General features: G+C 39.3%; 1 protein-coding gene across 1 annotated transcript; it reads left to right on the forward strand.

Annotated features, from left to right (window-relative positions):
• Positions 1-1,469: 1,469 nt before the first annotated feature.
• LOC145634259 (protein LIKE COV 1-like) lies at positions 1,470-14,583 on the forward strand. The gene is made up of 7 exons (XM_081685684.1): positions 1,470-1,762; positions 3,636-3,688; positions 4,708-4,817; positions 12,395-12,562; positions 12,688-12,785; positions 13,547-13,673; positions 14,195-14,583. Exons 1-7 carry the CDS (start codon positions 1,619-1,621, stop codon positions 14,290-14,292), a joined length of 798 nt encoding a protein of 265 aa, XP_081541810.1. The 5' UTR covers positions 1,470-1,618; the 3' UTR covers positions 14,293-14,583.
• The last annotated feature ends 330 nt before the right edge of the window (positions 14,584-14,913 follow it).

The raw sequence follows: 14,913 nt of genomic DNA on the forward strand, positions 1-14,913 counted from the left end.
TTCGGGTTGTAAACAGTTCGGGTAGTAAACGGTTAGGTGCAGACGGGTTGCGGTTTGTTAACGGTGCGGTGTAAACGGTTTTTATCCCGGTTCAAACAGTTTCGGGTTGGAAACGGTTTCGGGTTAGAAACAGTTCGGTTCTTTTTTGGTTCAGTTTATAACTGGTTCGGTTCTTTTTCAGCTCAGTTGTTAACTGGTTCGGTTCTTTTTCGGTTCAGTTTATAACTGGTTCGGTTCTTCGATGGTTTAACCACTTTAACGTTATTCATATTGGTTCCATTTCAAGTTTACTAAATTACGGTTCGGGTCTGTTTTTGGTTTCAAAAAATAAATTGTTTATCGAGTTGTTTGGATTCGGGCAGTTAAATGGTTTTGGTTTGAAATTTGATAGTACTTGCTTATCTTTTGCGTTCACAAGTTTTATATAAAGTCGCGAATCATTTCATATTTAGGCATCAAATTATAAACAAATTCTCATTGATTTTATAAATACATATTATGTTCTGTTTCAAGTTTAGTCATACTTATCTTACTAGTTTATTACGAAGTAGATTATAAGAGTTAGTGTATTAATGTATTATTGTTTTACAATTAGGTTATTATATGCTTCTTATTTAATCATTTATATACTACACATAGTATCATAATCATGATTTGATGAGTTCTTGTGAAATGGAAATTTGCAATTTGGTAATTCGATACTTGATTAGTCAACAAGACTGATAATTATGACTCGTTTATCATTATATATTTTCATGAAATTATGAAGATATTACAAAGTGCTTTGATTTGTATAATGAAAGAAAACACTAATGACTGATTAACAAGGTAATATTGATTATCCTTAAGACCTTAATGAATGATTTGCCGTGCTATTTTTAAAAAAATACTCTAAGATTTCTAATATTTAATCCATTTAATTATATTCCCGTCAAAAAAAAAAAAAAAAATCCATTTATTTATATAAAATTTTTTGTAAACGGTTCGATTTAGAAGCGGTTTGGTTCATAAACGGTTCGGTTTATAACCAGTTCGGTTTACAATCAGCTCGGTTTTTAAATGGTTCGGTGCAAACGGGTAGCAGTTTGCTAACGGTTCGGTGTAAGCGGTTTTTTTGCCAGTTTAAACGGTTTCGGGTTGGAACCAATTTCGGGTTAGATACGGTTCGGTTCTTTTTCGGTTCGGTTTTCTTTCAGTTCGGTTTATATTTGGTTCGGTTTGTTAACGGGTTCGGTTCTTATACGGTTTAACATTATTCGGGGCGATTCGATTTCGGGTTTACTATAATACGGTTCGGGTCGGTTTTCGATTTCAAAAAAATCGGTTTTTAATCGGTTCGGTTCTCATTTGGGTCGGTCGGTTTCGGGCATTTAAACGGTTTCGGTTTGAAATTTGACAGCACTAATTATACGAGTAAATTGTTTTTTTTTTTTTGACTTTTTTTAAAAAGAAAAGCGACAAGAAGATTAGGAAGAAACTGACTTTGCTAATTTGAAGTACCATATTTCCCAATTTTCTCTCTCATCAAAAAAAGCAACTGAGTCAATTCTTTGAAGAACTCCAGCTTGATTGAGGTGGGGGCAGTTGCAGAGTTCTGCACACAAAATCAAAATTAGTGATGGGAGATGACAAATCTACCATGGGTAATTCCAGTAGAGAAAGAGATCGGGAACTCCTCATTCCAGTTGCTGATTCTTCCGGCAATCATGATGATTCTGCTAAACCTAGCCCTTCTGTTTCATCTTCCCATACTGGTCGAGAGGTCATTCTTTCTCTCTCCTTTTGGTCCGATCTATCTGGGTTTTTATTCAATTTTTATGGGTTTTTCTTCAATTTTTATGGGGTTCTTTCAATTTGTTGTTTACCCTTGAAGATTTTGGTATATTTGGGCTTTTTTTTTTAGGTTTTAATTAGTGGGTTCAGCTTTTTTAAAGCTTGGGATTGATTATTGTTGTATTTCTGCTGAATTTTGTTGATTTGGGAATGTTTAGATATATGGATTTGATCATCATAATAGTGTGATATAGGAAGGATTTTATATTTGGGAATAGATTATGATCTGGTTGTGCTTTTTAATTTTCTATCTTTGTTTGATTGCTTGAAATATTGAATTATTGGTCTGGTATAAGATAGTATATGGGTTGAAGTTGAATTCAATAGCTCAAGGATTTGTTAATCTTCTATCCTCTCATTGCAATGGGTATATCTTGATTTGTACTCATGGAAGCTAGTGCAATTGATAAAATGAGCAATGGTTTTTGTGAGTGTCATTCGTTAGAGAGGCACTTAGTGTTGTACAATATAAGGGAAGTGTTGTATTGGACCTATTGGTCAAAACCTGAGTTTAAATTTTGGTGCACCTTGAAGTGTGGTAATTTCATCTCCATGTAGTGTCAGTTGTTAAAGTGGTGCAGTGGTAAATTACGTTGGGAAATGTTGGCTTAGCTCAATCCTTAGTTCAAATTTGTGTGCACCTTGAACCGTGGTGGTTTCAATGTTTCGTCAGCGTGTAGGTTCGTTTAGCTGTTCTTAACCCTCATGGTGACTTTGTTAGCCAAGCTATGCCATTTACTTTCTTGGATTTGAATAAGAGCTACCTATGGGAAATGTACTCCAATTCTTATTCCAATTCTTCCACTAATTGACTACCACTGCCATTCATTAGAGCTATGGAGATTGCTCTCTTTATCCCTCCAATTCCTTTGGCAGTGATCACTGAAACCAAATCAGCACGGTTATAAATTGCTTTTGATAAAGGTATATCATTAGAAGTGTTTGGAGAGCAAAGGGAAGTAAAGGGACAAAGAGCATTAGATAATAGATTATTTTTTTCAAAGTTGATAATGATTTTGTTGATGGGTGTTCCTTTTTAGTTTCCTTTCTCTGTGTTTAAGTCATATTACACAAGGGATAAGTATAGAAAGTGATTTACAAGGTGCCTAGACTATCTAATAGCTTAGCTTATTGGTATTAATGAACACTAGCCACCTATAGCCATCTTTCCCAACTCTAATAAAGTCTAATTGTTTCAAATTTAGAACTTTGTTTTTGCTTAGAAATATTGTTGTATAACAACTGTAAGTCTGTAATTGATGGGTTTGAGAGTAGAAAAAGTGTTTTGGTTCCTCACAATCATGGTAATGCATGTCTCAGAGTTACATATACACACACACCAGGAGATCAACGACGACCATGACTTTTGTCTATATTAGAAAAAAGAAAAAAAGGATGGCTATGACCTAGTACTTGGTGTTGGAAGTTGTTTAGTGTTGTAAGCTCGAGTGACAAGCATTTGGTGGTTTCATGTTGAGTTGTAATATTTGGGATAAGGTGACTGTAGGAAATAGTGAGTTACTCTCTAGTACAGAAGGTGCTGCTTTAATTGCAATTGTGATAATATCACTAATTTATTAATTACTTCATAGTAGAATGTTTTGGTTTCCCGTTTCCGGGGTTAAGTTTATCAGGTCTGTCTTTCCTTAATGATAATGAAGTAGCTATTGGACTTGGTGAATAGAATTGGTCTGCTGATGTAACCTTTTTACCTTTTTGTTGCCTTCTGTTTGATTCAATATGGTCACCTGATCTTCTTTTGCTCTTGTATAATTAATATCGTTTGTATTTTAACTCCACAGACTTTTTCTAAAATAATCAGAAGTTGGGCTTCAAAGAAGTTTATGACTGGATGGTAAGTTATGTTTTCCTTTGTCTCAAAAGTACTTGTATACTCTGCTGGAGCGAAGTTTCCAAAGTCTATTCCTTGTTCTATCTTTTATTTTAGATTTTTTTTTTAGTTATAACTGACCTTAATATTATATAACTCAACACCAAGACTATTCTTTTGACAAAACCTCTATTTCTTGATGGATACCTATAGCTTTTAGGTTCACGGCTACTTTCCAAGCCTTTATTCTTGATTGTGCTCTGTTTACCATTTCATTGGTATGTATATTCCACTCCTATTAGTTTGTAAAGGTTAAGAAATGGAGTATTGATCTTGTGCGATTTGAAGATTCTGCATGAATATAGAGTTGAAAATGAAGGTGCTTTGTACAAATGTTAAAAGACAGATACATTGGTTTAGGACTCTGGAACTTCATGCTTCTGAAACCTTGGGAGAGTTCAAAGTGTCTGCTTTAACATAGATTGATATCTGAGAGAAGAGACAGACATAGGACTTACTAATTTACTAGAATGTTCTGTACTAGAAAATTCTGAAGAATATTGAATAAGAGGCTTCTGTAGACTGTGTAACATCTCGAGAGAAAAAATTATGTTGGGCTTTCAACATATAATTAGTGGAGCAAATAAGCCCATGTCATTATATATGTGGACTTATGCTGCCTGTATTCGACTAGTGTTTTGTGCATTATGGTTTCTTTTTCTTGTTATTCATGAGCCATGCACTTGAGCACTAGACTTTCAAACTATGCCTTGTCTGTAGCAGGACCTTGTTACATTATGTTGTTTAATTATAAATTTTAAATAGGTAATATAGTTACTGAAACAGCTGTTTGATTCTAGTTTACTTGGACAAACATCACTTTAGAGTATTTGTATTTTTTTAGTTAGTTGAAAATGTATTGATCCCTTCTTCTTCTTCATCAATTTTTTTTTTTTTTTTTTAATTTTTTTTTTTAATTTTTTTTTTTTGAATATCGCAAAGACTTGAAGTACTGATGCTATTACTTATTTTCTGATTTGCAGTGTCATCCTGTTTCCAATAGCTGTCACTTTCTACGTAACCTGGTGGTTCATACATTTTGTGGATGGTTTTTTCTCTCCTATCTATGCTCAACTTGGAATTGATATTTTTGGTAAGCTTTTTTGCTTGTTTTGTGCTGCTTCCTTGTCTTAACTGATGGGAACTGCGAAGTTATAGCAACCAGTTGGCTTTTGTTTCTCATTCAATCTATTTTTTTGTGGAGCAAAATTGAAATTGAGTCTTAGGCAAAAAATTATCTTGTTGAAGGGTTGACTCTGCAATAAGTGGAATGCTAGATTTATTTGTTTATCTATTACTTCTTCTGATTTTTTTAGTTGAAACCTTTCTATTATCACGATTGCCACATGACTATGTTTTATTGTATCTATATGTATCTATAAATCAAGAAAGCGAGTCATAGTGTAGTTGTCACGGTCCGAGAGTTTTGACACCGGATCGTGCGGCGCGCGCTTGTCTATTAGCGACAAGGACGCAAGCCTAAAGTGAGAGAGGTTCGTAAGCACTCAGCAACACGGACCAAGGAATCTTAAGAAAGCACTCGTCAACAACGGGTGCTAGGTCGGGGCTTGTGACGGCCGATACTTCGAAGCGGGCACAAGCGGAACCGACTAGATGAGGGCGTCTTTTGAGGGTCTCTTGGTTTGGAGGGGATGCTTTAAAACAAGGTAAGCACAATATCTATAAAGGCTTAAACAACACACAAGTCTTAAAGCAATAGCAAAGGGGTAGAGAGCGTAGATTGAATAACCATGCGCTCCCTAAAGAGCTTTATATTGCATTAGTAGAGAATTACAAGTGAACATTGAAATGACAGTAACACAATAATTCCCCCTAGAGCCTAGAAAATAAAAAGAAGGACTAAAAAGACATTACAAAGGGGAAATTACAAGGAAAGTAAAGAAGAATACATAATAAAGAGGTTGGATTCTAACATCCTCCCCCACTTAAGCCGTCGACGACCTCGTCGACTCACAAACAAGCTTACACACAAAAGAAAAAGAAATAGCAGCTTCATCCTTCGATTGTTGGGGAGGTTCTCGTTCTGGTTCTGATGTTGGCACGGGAGCTGTTGTTGCGGCTATCGTCTTCTGCATCTGGATGATATGGTTTGAGGCGACTAACGTGGAAGACTGGGTGTATCCTCATCCACGTTGGCGGTTCAACTTTGTACGCACTCTTCCCAATCCGTTTGGTGATGCGGATGGGGCCTTCATATTTTCTGAGCAGTCGACGATCTCTTCCTCGAAGAAACTTGAGTTGCTCTGGCAGGACTTTCACCATCACCATGTCCCCCACACTAAATTCCAACGGCCTTCTGTTCTGGTTTGCCCACTTCTTCATTCTCTTCGATGCTCGCTCTAGGTAAGCACGGGCAACTTCCATGTTTTGCTGCCATTCTCGCTTGAACTCTCGTGCTTCACGGCTTCTCCCCTCTTCGGAGGTTGCTATTGTGTGAGGCAGGAGGGGTTGCTGGCCCATCACCAGTTCAAAAGGGCTTCTGTTGGATGTTGTGCTCTTCTGGGCGTTAAAACACAGTTGAGCAACATCGAGGAGTTTCACCCAATCCTTCTGATTGGCGCTGACAAAATGTCTCAAGTATTCCTCTAAGAGACCGTTGAATCTCTCAGTTTGCCCATCAGATTGAGGGTGGTGGCTCGAAGACATATTCAAGTCGAACCCCATTAACTTAAACAATTCCGTCCAGAATATGCTCGTGAATCTCGTGTCTCGGTCGCTGACGATGCTTTGCGGCAACCCCCAATACTTCACAATGTGTTTGAAGAATAATGACGCCGTCTCCTCAGCACCGCAGGCCTTCTGCAAGGGAACAAAGGTGGCATATTTTGAGAATCTGTCGATCACCACCATCACAGCTGAATACTGCTCTACTTTGGGGAGACCACTGATAAAGTCCATCGAGATGCTTTCCCACGGACGTGACGGAACAGGGAGGGGATCTAGGAGGCCTCCAGGCGACGATCTACCTTGTCTTGTTGACAAACCAAGCAAGTTTGGGTGTAGTGCATAACGTCTTCCTTCATCCCGGGCCAATAATACCCCATGGAGAGTAAGCTTAACGTCCTTTGCCAACCTGGATGTCCCGCCCACAGAGTATCGTGGCATTCTTTCAACAACATCTTCCTTAATCCTCCTGCTTTAGGGATGAAAAGTTTTGTACCTTTGGCGAAGATGAGACCATCTTCCATCCAAAAACGTCTGGTCTTCCCTTCTTCAATCATCTTCGTTAAGGTAGTTGTCATCGGGTCATCTGGTAGATAAGCTCGAACTTGATCCCTAACTGTCGTGGCAATGCTGCTTGAAGTCATGGGGGCAAGCTTGTATGTTGCGGCAAGATCCGCACGCCTACTCAGGGCGTCGGCGACTCTGTTGCTTGCTCCCGGCCTGTAAGTGAACTCCACATTAAAATCGGCAAGGGCCTCCTGCCAACGAGCCTGCTTTCCCGTTAATTTTGGTTGGGTGAGGAAGTAGCTAGCCGCCGTGTTATCGGTGCGGACAATGAATTTCGAGCCCAACAAGTAGTGTCTCCACCCCTTCAAGCAGTGAACAATCGCTAAGAGCTCTTTTTCTTGTGCTGCATATCTCCTTTCTGCATCACTCAACTTCCGGCTCTCGTAAGCGATTGGGTGTCCTTCTTGGAGTAAGACCCCGCCCAAAGCATAATCAGATGCATCTGTCTCAACCTCAAACGGCTTGTTGATGTTGGGGAGTGCTAGGACCGGCTCCTTCATTACTGCTTCTTTGAGCTTGAGGAAAGCCCCCTTCCCACTTGTTGTCTTTCTTTAGCAACTCCGTCAAAGGGCTCGCTATCTCAGAGTATCCTTGAATGAAGCGTCGGTAGTAATTAGCTAACCCCAAGAACGACCTTAGCTCCGAGACGTTCCTTGGTGCTTGCCAATCACTAATGGCTTGGATTTTCTTCGGATCCATCCTTATGCGGCCACCTCCTACGAAATGACCCAGAAAGCTTACTTCCTTTTTCGCAAAGGCACATTTCTCTCGCTTCACGAACAGGTGATGTTGTCTCAATTTCTCAAACACTTTCTTCAAGTGTTCTAAGTGATCTTCAAGGGTGTTGCTGAAGATTACGATGTCGTCCAAGTAGACCACCACAAACTTGTCCAGATATTCGTGGAAAACTTGATTCATCAACGTACAGAATGTTGCAGGAGCATTTGTTAACCCGAATGGCATGACCAACCACTCGAACGCCCCGTACCTGGTGACACAGGCCGTCTTTGGTTCATCTCCTTGTGCAATTCGAACCTGATGGTATCCAGACCTTAGGTCGAGCTTGGTGAAGTACACTGCATCTCCTAGCTGGTCGAACAAATCAGCCACCAAAGGAATTGGATAGTGGTTCCTCACCGTAAGCTTGTTTAAGGCTCTGTAGTCGATGCACAATCTCAAACTCCCATCCTGCTTCTTCTGGAAAAGGACCGGCGCACCATAGGGAGCTCTAGAAGGACGGATAAATCCCGCTTCCAACAGCCCATCTAATTGTTTTCGTACCTCTGCGAGCTCCGGAGGGGCCATCCGATAGGGACTTCTCGCGGGTGGTCTGGCACCGGGCACCAGCTCAATGCTGTGATCTATGGCCCTTCGAGGGGGAAGAGATTTCGGGAGCTCCTTAGGAAGGATGTCAGAATATTCCCCCAGTAACTCACTAATGACCTCGGGAATGTCCCCCTCCTCCTCTTCCTCCTTCATTGAGAGAGTAGCAAGGAACGTAGGCTCATTCCTCCTAATCCCCTTCTTGAGTTGCATTGCCGAGAGGAGGGGGCCTTTCAATTCTTTCCCTTCTTCTGCTTGGGTGTGTGTCCGCAAGAGGCATGGTTGGCGGCTGGTCACAAGTAAGGACCCTAGGTGGGGCATCGGGACAGCCTTACTGGAGTGTAGGAAGTCCATCCCGAGAACCAGCTCAAAATCATCCATTGTGGCCACAGTGAAATCCAGAGTCCCATTCCACTCCCCAATCTTCGTGTGCACGTTCCTTGCCACCCCACAAGTTGGCTGGGCTTCAGAGTTAACGGTCTTCATTCGACCTCCACTATGCACGGCATTCAGGCCTAATCTGCTTGCCTCCCGCTTGGTGACAAAGTTGTGGGTAGCTCCCGTATCAACCATTGCCCGGGCTTTCTTCCCATTTATCACGACATCAACGTACATCAAGCTGGTGGCTCGGCTCTTGTTCCCGGATGTCTCTTTTCCCATTGCACACATATAATACACTGCCCCTAACTTAGAGGGTTCTTCTTCGCTGACAACGTCCTCCTCTTTGTCATCTCCCTTAGTGGGTTCTGAGGACATCGAGGACAACTTCTTCCGGAGGTTGTCTATTTCCGCCTTGTGCTGGCACTCGAACCATTTATGCGGTCCGCGACAGAGTATACAAGTGAGGGGTTTGTTCCATGATGATGATGAGCCGGCGGGCCCGCCTCTGTTTGTGGATGCCGCGCCTCCGCCCTTCCGTGAGTCCTCTCCCCCACTCCTATATCTGTTCCCAACACTGTTCGAGCTGGTTTGCGAGTTACCACTAGTGCTCTTCGGAGTACTTGAAGTTGACCCCATGTTCCCCTTCTTTTGGTTGGGCACCCTCTCTGATGAATAATCCATCAACCTTTCAGCTGCAGCTATAGCACCTGACAAGGTATCAATTTTCTGGCGCCATATCTCTCTTTGGGCCCAATCTTTTAGACCTCGCACAAAGTTGAATAGACGGTCTTTCTCCGACATGTCATGGATCTCCAACATGCAAGCCGAATATTCTTTTACATATTCACGAATGGAGGTTTTGTGTTGCAGAGTCGCAAGCTTGGTGCGAGCAATGAACTCATTGTTTTCCGGGTAGAATTGAGCCATCAATTCTTTCTTTAGATCTTCCCACGTGTCTACCGACGTCCTCTTAGCTTGGATGTCGGCGTACTTTGTGCGCCACCAGAGTTTGGCGTCGTCCACTAAATACATCGTGGCAGTATCTACTTTTAGTCCGTCCTCCAACTGACAGATACGGAAGTACTGCTCCATGTCAAAGATGAAGTTATCCACTTCCTTCAAATCTCTCGTGCCATTGAAGGTTCGAGGTTTGGGAGGTTTTATTCTAGCACCTCCGGTTCCCCCGAGCCCTCTTTGAGCATGCATCAAGGTTGCACATTTATCTTGTGCCTCGTCAGCTACGCCTTGCACAAAGTTAAGCTGCTCCGTCAACCCATCGATTGCCGAAGTAAGCCTCTCTATTTGCTCGGCTTGTTTTATCACAATATCTTCGAGCTTGGGCAACCTTTCTCCCAATACAGCCCACTCTTCCGACTTGCCTTCAAGCCATGCAAGTCGTTCTTCCCATGAGTATTCTGGCGTCTCGTCGAGCGACATTTTCGAGCAACTTGGCTCTGATACCAACTGTCACGGTCCGAGAGTTTTGACACCGGATCGTGCGGCGCGCGCTTGTCTATTAGCGACAAGGACGCAAGCCTAAAGTGAGAGAGGTTCGTAAGCACTCAGCAACACGGACCAAGGAATCTTAAGAAAGCACTCGTCAACAACGGGTGCTAGGTCGGGGCTTGTGACGGCCGATACTTCGAAGCGGGCACAAGCAGAACCGACTAGATGAGGGCGTCTTTTGAGGGTCTCTTGGTTTGGAGGGGATGCTTTAAAACAAGGTAAGCACAATATCTATAAAGGCTTAAACAACACACAAGTCTTAAAGCAATAGCAAAGGGGTAGAGAGCGTAGATTGAATAACCATGCGCTCCCTAAAGAGCTTTATATTGCATTAGTAGAGAATTACAAGTGAACATTGAAATGACAGTAACACAATAATTCCCCCTAGAGCCTAGAAAATAAAAAGAAGGACTAAAAAGACATTACAAAGGGGAAATTACAAGGAAAGTAAAGAAGAATACATAATAAAGAGGTTGGATTCTAACAGTAGTGTACTAGTGTGTGAATAATGTAAAAGTCAAACGGTGTCAACTAAAAAAAAACAGAGGAAGTATTAATTAGTGTATTTAGTCACTTATCTCATCACCTTATTATTTATACTGAACTTGATTTAAAAAATTTGACACTTTATTTAACTGATATATGCTAACTGACTTTGCTTTTGTTAAGTGATTCACTGCTATATTTGTTCTTTGAAGCTACTGATCTTATTGATTGAGATTTATATATAATTATTGAAAGAACTTTTTGAATATCATTTTTTAATGGAGGAAAGTACAGGGCCTTACCCTTCACTTTGCCCTCTATTATACTTTCTTGACAAGATGAGTTTCTACTCCAACTGCTCAAGTGATGTCTTAGGTCTGTGTTTTTTGCATCTCATGTGTATGCTTAAAATGATGTATATTTCAGGTAATGATAATGACCTAAAATTTGAATATATGAATATCAATAGCCGAATAGGGTACCATCTGTAGTTCTATATTTCAATTATCGATAATCTGTGGTAAATTTTGTGATTTGAGTAATTTAATACTGCATTTGATCACTATAATGCTTTCATAAACACCTTTTACATCCTTTGACATGTATATTAATTTATAATCATAAAGTAGATAAACAAATATGTACAGATTACATACACAATAAGATTTTATTTCAATCCTAATTTAAAAAAACAACCCATCAGATTTTTCACTGCTCAATTAAAAATGTTTTTTTTCCCCTTAAAAAAACGGTCATAGTGTTTGATTACTTCACTACTTTGATGTGTTCATTCTTGAAACGCTCATTCGCTAGCTATGCATGCACTTTGGATTGTGTTGAATCTGTTGATCTAATGGCTCTCGTTCTTCCCTACTAGGTACATATTCGTTTATAACTTAGCACATGATCCAAAATCTTACTATCTTTCTCAATGCATGTATGCGTATTCTTATTGGATTGTGTATAAATGCTCATTTACTTACATGAGCATGCCTATTCCACTGCTTCAAAGTGCTCATTTCACTATCTCTGGACATACATTACCCACTAATTTATGATAGAAAATTACTACGTATATTTCTTGGATAGTATTGATCTAGTGGTTTGTGTTCCTTCTTACTTTAATCGTTAAAGCTTTCTTATTACATGGTACAATGCCCCTCTATCTACCTCTGATGTTTGATAAATGGGTAAGTATTATTGATTAAAGCCACAGTTGCCTCGTCACAGTAGTTTCATAACTATCAGAAGGCAAATTTAGTCACTTGCCACAATTCCTCTGTGGTTCTGTATACATTTTTCATTGGAATTTAACATATAATCAAATCGTTTGTTTACCCTAGGTTTTTTTTCCCTAGTTTATCATTCTCTTTTTTAAAACTTGATTTGATTTTGTGGAAGTCTGTTTCAGAAGCCTCAGAGTAAATGCTGCAGAATTCCTTGTATATTGAGTACATTACCCGGAGGTCTATTTAGTAAAGTTTGTTGGCCACTACTACACGGTGGATTTTGTAACCTTTGCATCATAAGATAATGCTATCACTATATGCCTTCTGGATTGATTGATGCTGCAGTTTTATTTTGTGGTTTGATGTCAATTGGCTTCTCAGCATTACAGTGTCATTCATGAGTTTAAAGGTTGTTTGGGAACACATGGTCAGATCAAGTACTCGAATATTAATATACTTTTCTTTCTGTTTTACTTTTTTGTCTTCTTACTAGGCCTGGGATTCATAACCTCAATAGCATTCATATTCTTGGTGGGTGTGTTCATGTCTTCATGGTTGGGAGCATCTGTTTTAGGCCTTGGTGAGTGGTTTATTAAGAGGATGCCTTTTGTTCGTCACATCTACAATGCCTCAAAGCAAATTAGTTCCGCAATATCACCAGGTACACTGCCTTTTTTTTTTTGGTGAATAACTTGCTCATTTGTGTATGATTATATCCGTAAGTACACCTATTCAAAAAAAATATATATATATCCGTAAGCACACTGATGAATTGACTTTATACAGACCAAAACACACAGGCCTTCAAAGAAGTTGCCATCATTAGGCATCCGAGAATTGGAGAATATGCTTTTGGGTTCATCACATCATCTGTTACTCTGCAGGTACACACGTTAAAATAAGGACTAAGGAGCTTGTAGCATTAATTAAGTCTCTCTTTTCCACTTGCAATGTTCTCTTTGTATTCTTATCTCTTTTTATTGAGAGAGTGAGTTCTAAAAATTGTGCCCAAAGACGTTGGCCTTTTGAAATCTGAATGATGGAGCCTGTTTGATAGTGATGTTAACTGTTAGAGATGTATGTGTTTTTGAAAAGTTGCCTTCTTGTGGACATGAATGAGTAAATGGCATACATGCTAGTATGCTACTGTATATGTTTAATGTCTCACATCTTTGGACTTACTTTAGAACCAAGGGTCAAAGCATAGCTAGATGTGAGCCTGGCATTGCTTATGCTTAGGTTGAACTCCCTTTTTTTTTTCCGGTAGCACATACTCCACTGCATAGTGATTGAGAATCAGATTGAAGATGGGGAAGAATGTATTGGGATGATGTTGAAGCAGATTGTTTGGTTCTACTTCTGCAGACAAAATAAATACTCAGTACTTGACTACTACTCTCTCCAATCCTTTTTGTTCTTCCCATTTGAAGTTCTTTTGTGAGACAAAATAAGTTAAAGTTGGGATGAACAAAAAGGATTGGAGGGAGTACGAATCAAAATTAATCTGCATATTGATGTTAAATTGCCATGCCATCTGTTGCAATTATAATCCTATTTGAAAAAGTAAATGGTTTTAATTGTGCTGGGTTTTTGCCAAATGATTCATGCTGATATATGGTTTCACTTCATGTATATTTTATGGCAGAATTATTCTGGGGAAGAGGAATTATGCTGTGTCTATGTTCCCACCAACCATCTGTACATTGGTGATATCTTTCTAGTCAACTCAAGGGACGTAATCAGACCAAACCTATCAGTTCGAGAAGGAATCGGTGAGTGCTTTTGCATAATTTCCTATCTTAGCTTTTCTGAAGATAATCTGCTGAAGTGAACGGTAGAATAGCAATAGGGATCAATTAGCAGAATGACCTATGTTAGTTCTGTTATGCCGTGAAATGGAATTCCAATACCTTTCACTTAGTATTTACTCTTATTCAATACACTATCTAATTTTAAAAATTTTTGAAATTAAGGTTTGTAACTTCGCGAGTTCCCATATATACCCTTAATGATAACTATAACAAGTTAATCGTATAAAAAAACAACATTGGTATGGCTGAGATTTAATAAAATTGATGAAGGATGAGAATGTTGAGATGTATTAAGATTATTAATTGAGTAACATGCATGACCCCCAATAACTTGTGGCTTATCATTTTAAGGACAGAGTATCATATTCGGGTGTCAAATTAAATAATCATGTCCCATAATCCTGAAAGCAATATGATTTTATGTTTGAACTTCTATCTATGAGTCACTCTAATGACGTGTTCTTTGCGCTCTGTTCTTGCAGAAATTGTAGTGTCTGGTGGCATGTCTATGCCACAGATCCTTTCAACATTGGATACACATATAGGCCACATCGACAGAGTAAGATCCAACAGAAGCTGAGACTGATGATATTGTTTAGGTAATAGATTGTCTGTTAAGTAGGTAGTTAACCAGAAAGTCTCAATGTATGGGGAAAGTACTATGCTATGCATGCAACCTGTTTATATTCATCTTTCAGAACACCAATTAATAGTGTTAAATTATTTTTGAGTTGTGTCTGCTTTTTTTATTTTTATTTTTTTTGGAATATGATACGTTATCAGATTTTTTGTACAATGTAGATGTAGAGCGTTGTTCAAAACCAGAAGCACGATGTTAGTTACCTGACTATATGATTCTGTTTCTGTTCAAGCTTAACTTCTTTGTTTTCTGTTTTCTGTTTTCTGTTTGTATGTTGTTAACTTGCACAGGCAACACAACATTGTAACGATTCTATTAGATTGATCCTTCCTACGATGGTACGCAGTGTACCTTATTAATGTTACTCAGAAAAAGGGGGGGGGGGGGGGGGGGTTATGTTGTTACTTTTGTATAAAACTCCAATTTAATCAAAATTTCCAAAGATTAAGCATATGTAGAAATATTTATAATCATGGATGTCAACTTAGGGCTTGTTTGGTTCACCTTACTTTTATGTATTTGAACTTATCTAGTTTGGTCTGATTTGAACTGAATGCCAGA

This window comes from Chenopodium album, chromosome 6 (genome assembly GCF_948465745.1).
Source record: "Chenopodium album chromosome 6, dcCheAlbu1.1, whole genome shotgun sequence".
Taxonomy (NCBI): domain Eukaryota; kingdom Viridiplantae; phylum Streptophyta; class Magnoliopsida; order Caryophyllales; family Amaranthaceae; genus Chenopodium; species Chenopodium album.